The sequence below is a fragment of the Pavona decussata genome, unplaced genomic scaffold, assembly GCF_977016875.1.
Source record: "Pavona decussata unplaced genomic scaffold, jaPavDecu1.1 SCAFFOLD_140, whole genome shotgun sequence".
Taxonomy (NCBI): Eukaryota; Metazoa; Cnidaria; class Anthozoa; order Scleractinia; family Agariciidae; genus Pavona; species Pavona decussata.
This window is the reverse complement of record NW_028145553.1, coordinates 3,080,001-3,097,354: the sequence shown is the minus strand read 5'-3', so window position 1 is coordinate 3,097,354 and position 17,354 is coordinate 3,080,001. Positions and strand designations below refer to the sequence as shown.

The window sequence follows — 17,354 nt, the reverse complement described above, 5'->3', positions numbered from 1 at the left end:
GCACTTTCCTCATCAGCTGGCGTGACGTCACTTTCCTCACCATTTTGCGTGACGTCACCTTCCTCAGCAGCTGGCGCTACGTCACTTTTCTCACCAGCTGGCCTCACGTCACCTTCCTCACCAGCTGGAATGACGTCGCTTGCCTCACCAGCTGGTGTGACCGGACTTGCTTCACCAGCTGGTGTGACCGGACTTTTCTCACCAGCTGGTGAGGCCGCACTTTTCTCGCCAGCTGGTGTGACCGCCCTTGCCTCACCAGCTGTTGTGACCGCAATTTTCTCGCCAGCTTGGGTGACGTCACTTTCCTCAGCAGTTGGCGTGACGTCACTTTCCTTTCCATTTTTGGCTGGACTCTTTGCCATGACCGGTGGAAGTTTCCTTCTCGAAACGCTTTGGCTCGAATATGTGTAAGTTACTGTTGTTGTGGAAAACAGAAATCACTGTATAAGAAAACACCAGTGAGCGTTAAAAAGCAAAAACAAGTAAAGAGAAACAGATCTAAGAAATCATGATGTAATATCAGGTCATAACAGTCATCACTTTCCGTTGTGGAACCCAAAGGAAAAAAGCAGTACTCATTCGCCAAGTTTCAATGCTATAAGACTGGTCTTTACCAGAACGTAAGCATAAGCATAAGCATAAAGATAAGCAAGTGAGAACATTAGCTACATAAGCATAAGGACAGGCGCACTTGCGGAAAGCCATTTAATGATGGAATTCTTGATACCAGCTCCCCTGGATGTTTAGGAAGATGGCGGACGAAAAAGTTGACTGCCTTTTGCATGTGCTTGAACTTGTGTCGTCCTCTTCCTATTAGTGAGCTTACGCAACAGGACGGCTAAGGGTAGGGCCGGGGACGGTGAAATATCGTTCTGTGACCAAAATGACATCTTAGCACCGTCACATTTATAGGGGATTTTTGACTAAAACTGGTGTACCGTCATCTGTGTAAACCTAAAAACCACGAGCGGTATGAATGTTGCAATCTAGAGTAATAAATACTTGGCCCGGTCACCTTGGTCACACAAGCACAATTTGCCGTCCCACCACATAAGCCGTCCTGTTGCGTAAACTCGTGAAAACTGCGACATAAGCTTAAACATAAGCACAAGGAGAATGAACGTGTTGGTCCTTCATGCGCTTATGTTTATGCTCATATAAAAGGTGTTTTCACTTGCTTAAGCGGCGTTTGTAATAATGCTTATGCTTATGCCTTAGTGAAAACCATGCCTTAACCTGAACACTCTTAGAGTTATTACGGGGAGGGGGAGGGGGGAAATCTGCCCCGATATATTCCAGTCAGGCTCATTCGGATAAAATCTGAACACAATGGAAGAAATTAAAACCCACCACAGAAGCCCAAGGTATGATTTACATTTATTGACTTGCCAGGGCGTCCGGCTGCAGGAAAAAAACGTTATAGGCCCAAATTAGCGACTAGGTGTTGTTATTCCTCGCGAAGCGAGGGCCGAAGGCCCGAGCGTAGCGAGGTTAATAAATTTGTCGGGCCGATGGCCCGCCGAAGGCCGCGCTCGGGAGCTAAGCCGTGCGAATTCGAGCCGAACATATATTTATATATATGTATGTATGTATGTCTATATATTTCCGTGAAGGTGTCCGCACTGTTGCCTGGCAACAGTGAAAAACAAAGTATGAATGACGTCAGAATGTCTGGCGTCGTCTGGAGCAAAATTTGCATACATCGGGAAAGTTTGCGTGCCGAATCCAATTTCAACTGCAATGTTCATCAATATTCACTGGATACAGAACTATCTCTCCAGAATCTTTTCCCTTTCTTCCAGAAATCTTTTTTGTGAAAGATTGCATTGAAGAAATTACACGTTTTGTGACCGCCGTAAAATAATTTTCCGTGGGAAATAAATTCATCGAACACCACAGCGCTTCACGCACGTTGTACATTTCGTCTCGTCAGAAATAGATTTTCAACCGCAAATTAAACTAGCCTGTGGAACCTCGAAAAGACCATGCTCATCAAAATAGCTGCTATGCTCCTCATTTGATGCTACAATACGAGTAAAGAGAGCTTTCCACCCAGCCCCAGCTTCGCGAGGTTTTGCGAGTCACTTATTTCTAGTATAAAGTACAAGACAGTTATGTCTGAAAGGGACAAAACATTCACCAAACCTCAAGGAAAAGCAACATATTAACTATACTAAAGGAACAGACGTTCTTCACTAAAATGCCTTTTAGACGCTAGAGTATGACTAGGGGGTGGTGAGGGGTTTCAGACTTCCCCTCAAAGTGCAGACAGCCATTTGACCTAACAGTTGAATGGTTAGATTAAACGAGCGATGTAAATTTTAAATCTATGGTTGTAAGATTTCTTTCGCCTCTATGGACAAAGAACAATATGACTTAAAAGTCGAATACTTTACCTCAACGGGCAGAGATTTTGACTCAAAAGTCAAATGCATTGGCGCAACAGGGAAAAGAGCACTGTAAATGATCTGCCTGAAAATGTGAAGAATAATGTAATGTACTCTGAAACTCTGTGAGATCTTTTTCCATGTGCAATTTTAAGTGACGTCATCGCAGGCCTGGATATCCCGGTTAATAATAATAATAATAATAATAATAATAATAATAATAATAATAATAATAATAATAATAATAATATTAATATTAATATTAATGAAAATTCAGCTGCGCATACCTCCGATCTTACATCCGACAAATTTTTGGTTTTTTCCACTATTGGAAAGAATAGTGTGCTACCTTGCTAATGCTCGCCAGCAATTACTTAACCCTTAAAATGTCTAGCGGACGAATTCATACGCTTTACAGGGCTACTGATTTAAAGATGGTCTGCTTATTGTGTCGACCAGTAATTGTTTGAGGCTTTTTAAAAGAGAAAATAAACTGAGAATAACCCCCGTTTGCCCTTCCATTACCAACATTTGTTTTCAATTAGCAAAACCACAAATGCTCGTTTTATGGGTCCTGGAGCAAAGCTAAAAACACACATCTTTATCTTCAATTATTCTTTCATTGAAAATTTCATTTTGGAAACAAAATTCCATGAATGACAGCGAACGTTCATCTCTCGACTAAGCACTTGTCTCCAATTTTGTCCCACACGCCTACAGCGAGTCGAACATCAGCCATTTTATTAGAGCTACTTTTGAAAGCATGTTATTTCCTTTTTAGTGCATGAAAGGTATTCTGAGTAATTTGGATGTTACGGCGAAGGAGGGTGAGATGGAAGTCCTGCGCAACCTCGTTCCCAGGGTCTCTCCTCTTCCCGTCCCAAGGAGCGGAGAGGAAGACGGGAAGAGTAGAGACCCTGGGAACGAGGTTGAGTCCCGCCATTTCAATTGTCGAGCCATCTGGTCCTTCTGTAGTCCCCTATTTTTCCGTGGGATTTTTCGAGAATCGTACGCTTCGATGGATATACGCCATCTTGGTTTGTAAAAGCGAGCGTAACCGAGGCACCGCCGTTTGAAATCGGACTTTCTCGGACCATCTTGAGATGCGCAGAACGTACGCGCAGCAGCAAAAGGAGGAGACGTCAGCCCTCAGTTTTCAGTAGTGATTGGCTTCGACGTATCTCGCACTGAAAAGTGAGCTTCCAAAAACATGTTGCCATATCTTTATTCACTGAAACCGAAATAAATTATCGCCTTATACAATGTCACTGCTCAAAACTAATTAATTATCACACGAGTGACAACGAAATTTTATCCCGACAAAACGGGCTGAACTGTTTCCAGAAAATTCAACCGAAACAATGTAGGTGCGGAAAATAATTACGCGGTCAATGCCATATTTTGCGCTGTATTTTCATTCAGTTTTGGGTTAAGATAACGTAACTTACAACTCAGTTGGACGTTCATCTTCGATCCAAACGTATTCAAACAGATCAGAGATATCGCCTTATGACTCTATTGTAAACTGCTAAAGGCAAAGACCAAGCAATACAAATTTTAGTATTTGTAGTTATTTCGTCATCTCTCGCTTTATAACGGTGCAACCACTTTCAAATGAATTAGTTTTATGCAAGAAACCGAAACCATTCAATCGTGTTTTAAGACCTTAAACATCGCAATCATTTATCTTGTGGTTCACTTATTTTAAATGTTTGCCTTATTTTGTGAGCACAGATAAAGATTAGTGGGAAAGTGGACACATAACACGACAGGAAATGTTTAGGACCAGATCAGACGCCGAACTTTTCATGAGCCGGCCTTAACTCAAATTAAGGTTAGCCCAAATCACAAATCCAGCCTTTCGATTCAGACGCCGAACTTAATAAGCCAAACTTAATTTATTTGAAGCAAAACATGCTGTCTACGAGAAATTGCATCTGAAATACGTTATAATAATTTATGCATTAGGTTCGGCTGATAAAAAGTTCGGCTGTTGGCCTTAGCTATCTCAATCGTGCATGTTATACTGATTAGACTGATTAGGTCACTGATGAAAAATAATTTTTTTCTTGACAGTATTCTCCTCTTTTACAAATGCCCTTTATATACATCGTTAAATTCTCTTCATTGTAGATACAACAAATGAACGGGGAACATCGTGTTTAGTCAATTTAAACATTCATTTAGACGATTTATAATCGAGCTTCATCTCCTTTTTTGTCGGTAAGCAGTTAACCGCTAAAAAAAAAAAAAAATACCAATCCGCGCGAGATTGTCTATCCACCTAGTTTATGTCCTTTTTCTCAAAGCTGTTAAATTATATAAATCATGCAATTCCCAAGCATATGATAGTTTATAGTTTTACTTACCTAAAACCTTTGGTGTCTTGACCTGCTGTATTGCGTTTTAAGAGTTCAGTGAGTGATTTGCTTCGACCCCACTGATGTACATTGAAAAGTAAACATCAAAATCACGAAACTATATCTTCACTTCCAGGAAACCGAAATCAGTTTATCACATGTTGGATGTCACACATTGAAAATACACATTAACAAGCGTTATGAGCGCCAGAGATTAGAAGGTTAGGGCGTTGGCTGGGTGAATATTCTATTGTTATATTTTTAAAAGGTTCATCACTTATGCATTTAAGGGAAATTTCAGTTTAGTGGAATAGATATATCTTATTTGATGGCCCCCAAGAAAAAGCAGCATTTATTGTTTTATTTCCTTTTAACTTTATAATCCTAGTTAGGTAGGTAGATAGTTAGTTGATAATGATAATTACGAAGTTGATGATATTAACCGTAATGTAGCGTTGTCCATTCCAGTATTTGAAAATCCACGTCAAATCCGCTCTTCGCTTTAACCGTTCGAGAGCTTGTGTAGTTTATCGAATTGATGTCCTCAAAATCTCCAATATCCTCTGTTGCGGCGGTCGAGTGTTCTTTAAGCAATTTTTAAAACTTCCTCAAACTCCTTACTCAATATGTTTCGTTCAGAATAAATAATCATTGCAGCGAAAAGCGCTAACGAATGTAAACAAACGTGTTAATACCGTCGCGGTCTACCAAGACGTAAAATAGATTATCAGTAATTTGCCAAACGGAGCATTTCGGACCCCTTGGCTTACTATTTTTTGTTCAGAAATCATCATCGAGACTAGGAATATTGAAGTAAAACGTTTACAAATGTAAACTTCACCGTCTACACAGAGCTCATTTCGCAAACTACAGATGTGTGTTTTGCAAAACGGAGCAAGCACTTCTGGACTTCTTGGCTCCCTACTTTTTGTTCAGAAATCATTGCTGCGAGGAATATTGAAGAAAAGCGATTACAAATGTCACAAACTAGTTATTTAATCACTGGTTTGTATTTTGCGGTGTTCAAAAAATACCGTCACGGTCTACGAAGAGTCATTTCGCAAAATACAAATCTGTAATTTGCGAAACCGATGACTTCGGACCTCTTGATTCGGTATTTTTTGTTCAGAAATCATTATTGCAGCAAGGCATGTTGAACAAAAGCGATTACAAATGTTAACAAACTAGTTTTAACTAGTTTTAACTAATTTGTATTCTGCGGTCTTTAAAAATGCCGTCACGATCTAGGTCAGAAGAGTTCATTTCTGGAATTTGCGAAACAGACCGCTCCAGACCTCTTGGCTCGGTATTTTTTGCCCAGAAATCATTATTGCAGCAACGCATATTACGGGGCAACGCGCGAAGCAAATTTAAACAAAGCAAAATCCTTTTTCCGCTATTGGAAAGAATAGTGTGCTGCCTTGCTAATGCTCGCCAGCAATTACTTAACCCTTTAAATGTCAAGCGTACGAACTTCTTTTTCACTTATTCTTAAATTCAAAATCTCATTTTGGAAAAAAAAAATTTCATAATGACAGCGAACCTTAATATCTCGACTAAGCACTTGTCTCCAATTTTGTCCCACACGCCTACAGCGAGTCGAGCGTCAGCCATTTTTTTAGAGCCACTGTGGAAAGCACGTGTTTTCCTTTTTGGTGCCTGAAAGGTATTCTGGGTTAATTTGGATGTTACGGCGAAAGACGGTGAAATGGAAGTCTCGCCCAACCTCGTTCCCGGGGCCGATTCCTCTTCCCGTCCCAAGGAGCGGAGAGGGAGACGGGAAGAGGAGAGACCCTGGGAACGAGGTTGACTCCCGCCATCTCAATTATCGAGCCATCTGGTCCTTTTATAGTCCCCTATTTTTCCGTGGGATTTTCGAGAATCGTACGCTTCGATGAAAATTATGCCATCTTGGTTTGTAAAAGCGAACGCAACCAAGGCACCGCCGTTTAAAATCGGACTTTCTCGGACCATCTTGAGCTGCGCAGCAAAAGAAGGAAACGTCAGCCCGCAGTTTTCAGCAGAGATTGGCTTCGACGTATCTCGCACTGAAAAGTGAGCTTCCAAAAACATGTTGCCATATCTTTATTCACAGAAACCGAAATAAATTATCGCCTTATAATATATAACTGCTCAAAACTATCTAATTATCACACGAGTGATACCGAAAATTAATTCCGACAAAACGGGCTGAACTGTTTCCAGAAAATTCAACCGAAACAATGTAGGTGCGTAAGATAATTACAATATCAATGCCATATTTTGCGCTGTATTTTCATTCAGTTTCGGGTAAGATAATTTACAACTCAGTAGGACTTTCATCTTCGATCCAAAAGTATTCAAACAGAAATATCGCCTTATGACTCTATTGTAATCTGCTAAAGGCAAAGACCATGTAATATATTGTAGTATTTCTTGTTATCTCGTCATCTCTCGCTTTATAACAGTGCAACCTTAATATCGGGGACTTTCAAATGAATTAGTTTCACTCTAGAAACCGAAACCTTTCAATCCTGTTTTACGACCTCTAACATCATAATCATTTTTCTTGTGGTTGACGTATTTTAAATGTTTGCTTGATCTTGTCAGCGCAGATAAAGATTAGTGGGAAGGTGGACACATAACACGAACAGGAAATGTTTAGTTAGCTGTCAATCTCTATCGTGCATATTATACTGATTGAACTTGAGTCACTTTTTTCTTGACAATATTCTCCGCTTTTACAAATGCCCTTTATATATACATCAATAATAAATGTTCCGGGATCATCGTGTTAAGCAATTTAAAATTTCCTTTACACGATTTATAATCGAGCTTGATCTCCGTTTGTTGGTAAACCGGCCAATCGCTAAAAAAAAATACTAATCCGCGCGAGATTGTCTATCCACTTAGTTTATGTCCTTCTTCTTAAAACTGTTAAATTATAAAAGCCATACAATTGCCAAGCATATGGTGGTTTATGTTTTACTTACCTAAAACCTTTGATGTCTTGACACTGTATTGCGTTTTATGAGTTTGAGTGATTTGCTTCAACCCCACTAATGTACATTGAATAGTAAACATCAAAATCACGGAGCCAAATCTTCACTTCCAAGAAACCGAAATCAGTTTCTCACATGTTGGGACGTCATACATTGAAAATACACTTTAACAAGTGTTATGATCTTCTTTGAGGCCAGGGATGAGAAGCAAGGCGTTGGCTGGGTAAATATTCCATTGTATTATTACTCCGGCCGTAAGGCGGGTAGCATTATCAAATTCTTTTTTCTTTTTGGGGTCGCGATGGGCCGAGAGATAAGACTGCGGGCCACGAGTTATTGTTCTCGGTCTCGTTTTTTGTACTCGGCTGGTACGAGTTACGTTTTCTGTCGTGTCATCAAATTCTTTAAATTCTCGGTCGCGTTCTTTGTTTTCGGGCCGTGAGGAATGTTTACAACATGTGAGCCAGACGTGCGAGGCATGAACAAAACTGCGAGCCATGCGAGGCATGAACAACCGCAACATAAACTGCTAATCGTTAAAGCTAACCGGGGAGCTTAGCCTATTTAAGCTAATCTAAGTACTATTTAGGCTAACTGGAGTGCTCTTTAGGCTAACCAGAGTGTTTTTAGGCTAACCTGAGTGCCTCAGGGTTAGTTTTGTTTAACCGAAAATTTGGCAACTAAATCAGTCTATGACCCCGCGGGCCAAGATAGGTAAAGATGTCTCACGTTTACTGTAGAAAAACAATTAATGTAGAAACGGTTTCTGTCTTCAAATGAACGGTGAATAACAAATTATTTCCCCTGAATTTCATTTAAAAATATAAACAGCGAAACATTGAAAAACGTACAAGGACACAAACGTAAACGTACGCGTGATGCGTTACGTTACTCTAGATCCGGGGGGGGGGGGGGGGAGGGGGTACTCAATAGATGTTTGGGTAGGGAGGTGCGGCCCGGGCGTTCAAACCCTGACCCTGTTTAAGACACAATTCTCCGATTTCCCTATCCCGTTTGAGACAGAATTCAAAATTTTCAGGCCCTTTCTAAGACATTTAACCCAAAATCACACCCTGTTTAAGGCTAGAATGAAATAAGAATACACTAGTTTCTTACCGTATTTTAATGCATTGGCAATCACAATCTGTTTAAGCCATTAGGTCATGTAGGGATACCCTGTTTAAGACAGAAAGTGATGAAATAGATTCCCCGTTCAAGACAAAACACCCTGAAAACCATACCCTATCGGACCGCACGTCCCCGTTAAGGTCACATCAGGGAGTACCTCACCCCACCCCCCCCCCCACCCTCCCCGGGTCTAGATCATACCGAAAATTACGATCCGTCATTGACCCGGCGTCACATACATATTAGGACCGTACAAATGGTTTCTGTCTCTAAACGAAAGGTGAAAACGTAAGGATTAAAGCCCTGGGATTATAAAAAGCATTCGTATGACAAATGTCGTTTTCCCCTGTATTTCATTCTGACTGCAAGAAATGCAATTCTATCTGGTGGTTACTTATTGCCTCACTATATCTCTGTATCTATCTATTTGGTAGCCTGCGAGCAAGCTCTCTTGGGGGTGGGGGGCAAGAGGGGGAAAGAGAATCCACCCCCAAGAGAGCTTGCTCGCAGGCTATCAATTTGGGGGAATTGGCGATGCTGGAGGTTATCACTGTTAAAAGATTGTAGGCTTTACGCACCACGCATATGGCCCGAGTATAAGCTGGACACAGCTTCTTGTTTTAAAAAGGTTATTCATTTAGGCTGTTAAGGAAATTTCAGTTAAGTAGAATAGATGGTTTTGGATATAAATTCGGGGGATCTTTTGCGTCTTGCGAGCAAAAGCAATGAGCAAAAAGATTTTTGTTTCTGGTAAAAGTGTTGAAATACACCCGGCATTATCTGTCCATCAGTATTTTAACAATAACAGCAGAAATTCTCGCGCGCTCATTGGTGATTTTCATTGCCAATGTTAAAGCGGACAGACCATTAATTTATAATTTATGCGATGTTTGAGCAACGAAGGAGAACGTAGCGTCCCACGCAGTCGTTTTTAGGGTACTAATATTACCTCCTCCCCACAAACTCTCCAATTTCCATCGCTTTTTTATTTATCGCTTCAAAAAGGTTTCTTTTCATTCTGAAGACGGCATATTACCGTGATGAGACGTGAAAATAATATGGCGGCCTCTGGGTCTCAGATCGAGGCCTATGTGACCTGCTATGTGAGTTTCTAGTCGTCCATTAGTCAAAGTCGTTAATGATATTCTTTTAAATATGAACTCGCAGCGCGTACGCTACTTGTCCTCTTAGATTTAAGTGCCGCATTTGACACAGTAGATCGTGGAATTTTTCTTAGACGCTTGAACACAAGCTCCGGTATACGTCGAAAGGCTGTAGAGTGGTTTTCTTCATATTTATTAGGGCGTAGCCAACGTAATTTGTTTGATGGGGTTAAATCAGATAGCTTCGATTTGCGCTTCGGTGTTCCACAGGGAAGTTGTTTAGGTCCGCTTCTTTGTGGGGTGTACGCCTCAAAGCTCTTCGTGATAATACAAGCACACCTACCTAACGCTCATTGTTTCGCTGATGACACTCAACTCTACTTGTCTTTTAAGCCCAACAGTCCGACGGATCAGGCAGAGGTGGTGTACGCCATGGAAAGATGCATTAGTGACTTAAGAAAATGGATGTACCAGGACAAACTAAAAATTAATGATGATAAGACTCAATTTCTTATTATCAAATCTAGACAGCAACTGTTGAAAATTAATCCTTGTACTGTCCTTGTTGGCGCAACAGACTTAAAGCCCGTGTCTGAAGTATGCAACCTTGGCTCCTGGTTTGACTCTAACTTCTCCACCCATATTTCAAAGTCTTGTGGCGCGGAATTTTTCTGGCTCCACAATATTAAGCAAATAAGTGAACTTTTAGCAAGAGATAATTATAGAATTGCCTCTGCATGCTTTCGTCACAAGCAGAATTGACTATTGCAACGGACTTCTCCATGGACTTCCAGGTTGTGAAATAACTAAACTGCAGAGAGTACAGAACGGAGCAGCTAGGTTACTAGCTTGGAGCCGCAAATATCACCATATTACGCCCGTTTTGGAAGAAATAAATTACATTGGTTGCCAGTTTGGTATAGAATACATTTTGAAATTTTACTTTTAGCTTTTAAAGCACTAAATTAGGCACCATTCTATTACATCCAGCAGGAATAATGAAAAAATCCTTAGGTGACAGATCTTTCAGTGTAGCTGCGCCTACACTGTTCAACGCGCTCCCAGCAAGCCTGTGCACTATTGATTGATTGATTTTAACTTTTAAATCTTGTCTTAAAACATATCTTTTTAAGTTAGCTATTAGCCTTTAGCGCTTAAATTACTTTATTATCGTTAAATTTAGTTTATGTACGTATTTAGGATATTCTAATATTGTAATGCGCTTTTGATCATTGCATGCTAAAAAGCGCAATATAAATAAATAAATTATTATTATTATTATTATTATTATTATTATTATTATTATTATTATTATTATTATCTATTTTTTTTTTCAAATATCGATAGTTGGACTCTGGGGAGGTTGTTTGAATTGAGGGTTAGGGATTAAAAGAAAAAATAGCGCTGAATACAGAAATAATAAGGATAGGGATGCTCTGTCAGTAGAGGCTGATATTAGGTTCCCAGACTGAGATATCCAGCGTCCCTATTTGTGTTTCTTCCAGATCAGCTGATGTAGCTATGCAAATGAGAAGTGTTTAAGAAATCCTTCAGTTCTTGTGCAAGTCTCTCGGTCAATTAGATTGTTTAGCTGATGACTCTCCTTTTGTGAAAACTGACTGAACTGACTTTGCAGGGCAGTTGATGTTTGACTTTTATCAGTAGATGTAGTTGTCTTAGATGAACAAACGATATTAGCTGCGTGACGCAGAAAAGAATGCTTCAGTATTGAATAGCTAAACCACTTCAGGGTTTCACACGTATATAACTAATTGATATTTCAGACCCACAACAGCTTTTCATGTACGGTGTCGTGGGTATTGTCCCAGTTTTTTATGAAAATTCGCTGACTTTGCAAGTAAGTTTTCAAAAAAGGAAAGAAGACCGAATAAGGGGAAAAATTGAAAACGTTGGCCAGACGTCTCCAAAAACATACACACACACACGAAAAGGAAAAATATACTGATTGAAATCGAGCTAAATGTTAGCCCGCGTAGCAGTGGTGTCCCTTCAAAGCGAGTGCAAGAAAGCAAACGGAGCTTCCAGCGAGCAAGAAGCCTTCGCTCGTTCTCCTGCTTGCTCGAACTGTTGGTCCAATAGTCCGAAAAGTAAACTTCTTCTTCTGAGCATCAGTATCGTTAATATTTTTACAACTTTTGCCATTTTGCGATCACGACAATGTTTTCTTTTAGAGGTCCCTATTTTGATTTTGTGATATGTCCACTTTGTAACATACATTAGGTTTAGTGGAGCTTTTTAAGCATATTCGGACAAGCATATTTCTTTTATTTCCACTAGTTAGACTTGCAGATTAGTAAAGCCATGCAAACCGACGTTTATCACAGAACTACCCTGAACGAAAAGGATGCCGCAAAGGACGCCGTTTGGCTGTACTACAACTGAAGGCGGGAAGACCAGTAGTGGCACCGCGAAACGATGTCTGTGTAGTCAGGCTATCATACAACTAGTGAACCGTATTTAGTTGTTTGTTGTCCATCAGGATGCATCCGAGTACAGTAAAGGGGAACTGTCACGGCAATTTTATTGTATTACGGTAAAAACTGTTCAACGTTTGACAAAGAACCTTTTAATTCTCTAATATGAAATTGCTCTTAGAGCAACCGGAGGAAAATGTTTTAGTGATTTGCTTCATTTGTCTAAGTTGTAATCAGTTTTTCGTATTTCTCTGAAATACAAAGGAAGAACTTCAAAAAATTGGCGAACGTTTTACAGTTGTAATCCATTTCCATCCTAGCCATACGCAACCAAACATAATCAATACTAGTTTCTGTGCCCAAGTAACGTTATTGCTAACAAAACTGAACAAATATTTTAACGATTCCGTAGATTCAAATATGTTTTTTGGCCATTCAATGTAACATTACAAAGAGGTGACACTGCCCCTTTCAGTTCTTTTGCCTGGTAGAACACTTGAAACCATACCCAGTTAGTGGTTATGTTTGGTATGGCTTCTCAGTCCACGATTTTATCTTGATTGCGGATTCGCGAATTGTCACCGACTATTCGCATACGTACAAAAAGCAGAAACTGTTCCTTTAGTGTGACTGGTTTTATTGGACACAGAGTGACAGATATTGTTAAATATTTGTTATTAAAAAAAGGTTAATGGACACGTATTATTCTTAGCTTGTAATTGAGAACTTAGAAATATACGTATATACGCAGTTCGTACGGAGCCTTTAAATTTTAAATGAACTTTGTTGTACGTAAATAAAAGCAGTATATGAAAAGATTTTTATAATTCCTACTTAACAGCGTAAGTACGTAGATAATTGTGTAAGTTGTAAAAGCATTTAACATGTCAAAATGGTCATCGAAAGTTATTAAAACTTGGCATCCATATAATAATATTATTTAACAAATGCGTTTTAATCTAACATTCGGACTAATTTTTCATTTTAGGTGAACTTCCTTAAGCATGACCTGTTATTTCTATGAATGACTCTTCTTTTTCTTTTTAACAACGGGTTACTGAAATGACCGAGGTAGTTTCTGTACAATTCACTCTCGTTGGGCCACCGAGTTCCCGCGCTGTGAGGAAATGGTCTGTAAAACAGCATGAAGTGGCCGCAAAAAATCTTGCGACTTTCCATTGGTTAACAAAGGAGGCAGAAAATAGATTGGTACAATGTTTTACCTACAATGGCATTTCCATATCACCAGAATGACATTTTATGAACCTTACATTATTCCCTTTTTCCTCAGTATTGAGCTGATGATAAGCATTAAAGCACTTCTGTTCATTTTCCGGAAACGTTCCAATATCATTGAGCACTCCATTTTTTTGCAGTAGATCAAAGTTCGAAGGCAAGTTTCTTGCCAATTCTATATTTTGGCCATTGCCTCTCTGCTTGTCATTAAAATCCACTGAACCGATAAAGCAAGGTCATGATTGGCTTGGGGAAGAACTTCCTGGTTTTTAATGTTCCGCGGGGGTATACGTCCTTATATGCTTCCCCAAAGGGTATGGCTATTGAGCCGTTTTGGTTTGAAATAGTGTATAAATTTTAACGACTTTGGTCTTAAAGTCTGAAAACGGGTAAGGATTTTGCAGAAACGATATGGATCTGAAAATGGACACGAATTGTATAGGCCAGGTGTGAAAAAGGTTAACACAAAATTACATGTTTCGGTCTCAAATAGGATTGGAGAACCGGCCGCACGCCTATACAACAAATTCCTAGGAGTACCTCCCCTGGGAGAATGTTTCATTTGCCATAGACATGGTCACGTGGTCATGTCTGCCGTTCAGCCGTTTGCAAAGAAAAACACGTTACCCTAAATCTCTCTATTGGGTCTTAGTGTCTTCGGAGGGCCCAGTAGTAAAGGATTTCCAGTTATATGGCTGGAGTCTCATAAAATAATACTTCAAGATAGAATTCGTCTCTATAAAAGTGACCGTCTTGTGTTCGCTTGTCTCAACATAACATGGCGAAAGCCTTTGTATAAAGTTCTGTGTCTGGTCGGTCGGGCTGTTTTTCCAAACCTTTAATCCTGAAAACACTGCTTCCATGTTAAGGTGAGAGGGTTTGAAATGATGGTAGTTGTTTCCAGTTTTTAAAACATGAAGAGACTAGAAGTGTTTCCCCCATCACAGCCTCCAGCCCGACCACATGCTAGTTGATGTCATTTTGTTAAGTCGCGATTGCAGTTTGTCGCGGGTTTCAATTTATACACCAGGGTGGGGAAAAATAACAAAAAGCAAATTTTCCAAGTAAACGAAAATAACTATTCAAATAAGCGGCTTGCTAAAAATACGTCATGTTTCCTATCCGTTATAGTAATTGGTCAAACTAAAGCCCCCACCATCGCAAAGGGATATTGTTCCCCTATATATTTTTCCCATTGCTTTAACAGTTCACTGTTCACCATAGGAGGCCAGGAATTAGAGAGAGGCAATGAGAAGCACATTTGTTTTCAAGGAAATGACGCTATGACAGATGAAAATTCTAGAGCCCTAAACACGCAACCACATCATCTCTCCATTCAGTTACGATCTGAAGTGAAATATGCGAGCTTGGATACTAAACAGGATCGCTACTCATCTGCTTTTAATTTACTCTTACCTTGTTCGGGAATGGTAAAACAAAAGGTTTTCTCTTTTAGGAACAACGGTTTTATTACTTGTAAAATGTTCAAATTCTGAAACTAAAAAGGTATACTAAGCTTTACTTTTTATAGCGGTTTTCAGTTGATTGTCGAAAGTAATACGTTTTTGCTTTGGTTTTGCATTACTACGCTCTGTGATTGGTTGATAAAATTGGCGCCACTTTCTCAACCAATAAGATGTAAAACCCTAAACCAATCGTGTTTTGGCCTCACGTGTTTTCTCGCGCATGGCGCCAGTTACATGTATTTGCTTTGAATTCTGATTTGCTCATTGCACTGTTTGCACCTGTTGTGATTGGCCAGAGTAATTACTTTAGTTTTGGTTTTACGACACTCGATTGAAAACCGCTCTAACATTCTTCTTCTTGTCAACATTCTGAAATTGAACTAAGTAAGCTTTACTGAGAATGTTATCCTGTCACATGAGAAGTATCTCCTGCAATCTGAACTTTAATCTCTCTTTTTGTTTCATATTTCTCATTTTTTCTTGAAGGTATACGACAATTCAAAGTGATCACATCATCCTGATATTTATCTTTAACTATTTGTATTACTTTTTCCAGGTGGGTGCCTTACGAAGGACCTTGTGTCCGATTCGGGCTTTCCCATTTGGGTTCTCTCTTGATATTTTCCCCAATAAAGCCGTTTAGGAGGGTGTTTTGCTTTGCTTCTGCGCATATGTTCTGCCCATCTCGTGATAGTCCGCGCAACTCTAATTTCTTAAGGAAGACGCCTACTAATTCAAAGAAAGAAGGAAAGCTGACACGATAAACCTTTTCATGTGCAGGTATTTCTCGAACTTGAGAAATAAAATTAACCAATTAAAGTTTTGTACAAAAATTCATTCAAGCTCAACAGTTTTCCTTGCTTATGATTAAATGGACTTTTTAACAAGCGCGCCATAGATGCTAAAAGACCAACCTTAATTAAGTTAAGTTCCCGACTGCTGTATTACATTGTATCTACAATTTAATCTGTACGTGAGTAATATTATTGCCGTAGACCATACAGTATTTACTGGAGAAAACAAAAACTCAGTATTTAAAATGAAGCGCTTATCAAATGGAACCCTTTAACTGCAACGGTGCACAATTTTTCAGACTTTTTGGTAGGAATTCAGGGAAACACCATGTTCACAAAACTTAGGCTTCTTCTATGAACGCGAAAAAACATTTCCAAAACCACACGTGTGAGAAAAAAATTGCGCTTTAGATGAAGCGCACATCCATTGCGCGGGGCCCTTAAATGAGACGGAGCACCATATTTCAGAAGTTGAGGGAGGGCGTCAGGTCCTACAGGTAGACGCTATCTTCAAAAAAACAAAAACAAACCAAAATTCTTGCATTCTTTTCAATTTTCAACAAACGTCATTGTTTCTTCCAGTTTCTATACCAAGAGAACGTCGTGGCGAATTTTTATTAGTGAATATTATTTGGAATATCCGCATTGTCAGTTGAATCAGAATTTTGTAATTCTGTAAATTTCGTAGTTTGATCAAAGGCCCGTCCTATGATGACCTCAATTTAATTTTCTGTCTACGTTCGCCAAGCCGGGTTTTGGTACGTTTAGTCCTGGACATTGTTAAAACACTCCATTTTAGTGAGATGGTAAAAGCGGGGACGTTTAGTTTTCGATAGTCTCTCAACGAGAAGGCGTAAAACGTATTCCAGTAAACGAGGCTGCCTTGAGCTTCAATGTTACTCTTTCTTTCTCCTACTTAAATTAATCATTTATCCTAAAAACAAAACTAGTATGTACTGTACAGTTAAGTCTCGGTTATTTGGCTCTCTGGGGCTGCGCCTTTCCCGCTAGTACTGAATTACATGTGCATGTTTTTAGCCGAAATCTCGGCTCGGTATTATTCAACAAGAATTCGGTACCATAGAGTAAGGAGCGGGAAAATCGAGAAGAATACCAGATAATCAAAGTTTCTCTTTGAAATTCATAGGCAAACGTTGTTAAGTGCCATGATTAAAAAATCTAGTCTCCTCATCATTGAAAACGTAAGACTAAGCTACATGGATAGAGTGCCTTTTTGTGTCTAGGTTCCACCCGGCAGCTAGCTGGTACCTATTAGCACTGTACACCTAACTTAACATTGCAGCTATTGGAAGAAATTTTACCATCATCTAAAATCTTAAGTCGTCGCTCTACTTGTAATCGAAATATCACCGCTGGAAAACTCTTCAACAAAACTGAGCTGAGGTATGAAACTTGAAAAATTCAGTTTTTGCAGAAGCAATTTATAATTAAACATTGTGATTG

The 17,354-nt window shown here is 39.5% G+C and overlaps 3 protein-coding genes across 3 annotated transcripts in view; 1 reads left to right on the top strand and 2 right to left on the bottom strand.

The window, feature by feature from the left end:
• Nucleotides 1-7,782, bottom strand: part of LOC146467039 (uncharacterized) — an 80,498-nt gene extending 72,716 nt beyond the window's left edge. Inside the window, exon 1 of the mRNA XM_085126490.1 lies at nucleotides 7,720-7,782. The gene's annotated coding sequence lies outside the window, so the exon portion shown is untranslated. The remainder of the gene's footprint in view (nucleotides 1-7,719) is intronic.
• Nucleotides 1-17,354, bottom strand: part of LOC146467035 (uncharacterized) — a 63,104-nt gene that overhangs the window by 20,992 nt on the left and 24,758 nt on the right. The window lies entirely within an intron of this gene.
• Nucleotides 404-10,721, top strand: LOC146467038 (uncharacterized). The gene is made up of 2 exons (XM_085126498.1): nucleotides 404-407; nucleotides 10,024-10,721. The coding sequence occupies exons 1-2, from the start codon at nucleotides 404-406 to the stop codon at nucleotides 10,719-10,721; spliced, it is 702 nt and encodes a 233-aa protein (XP_084982624.1).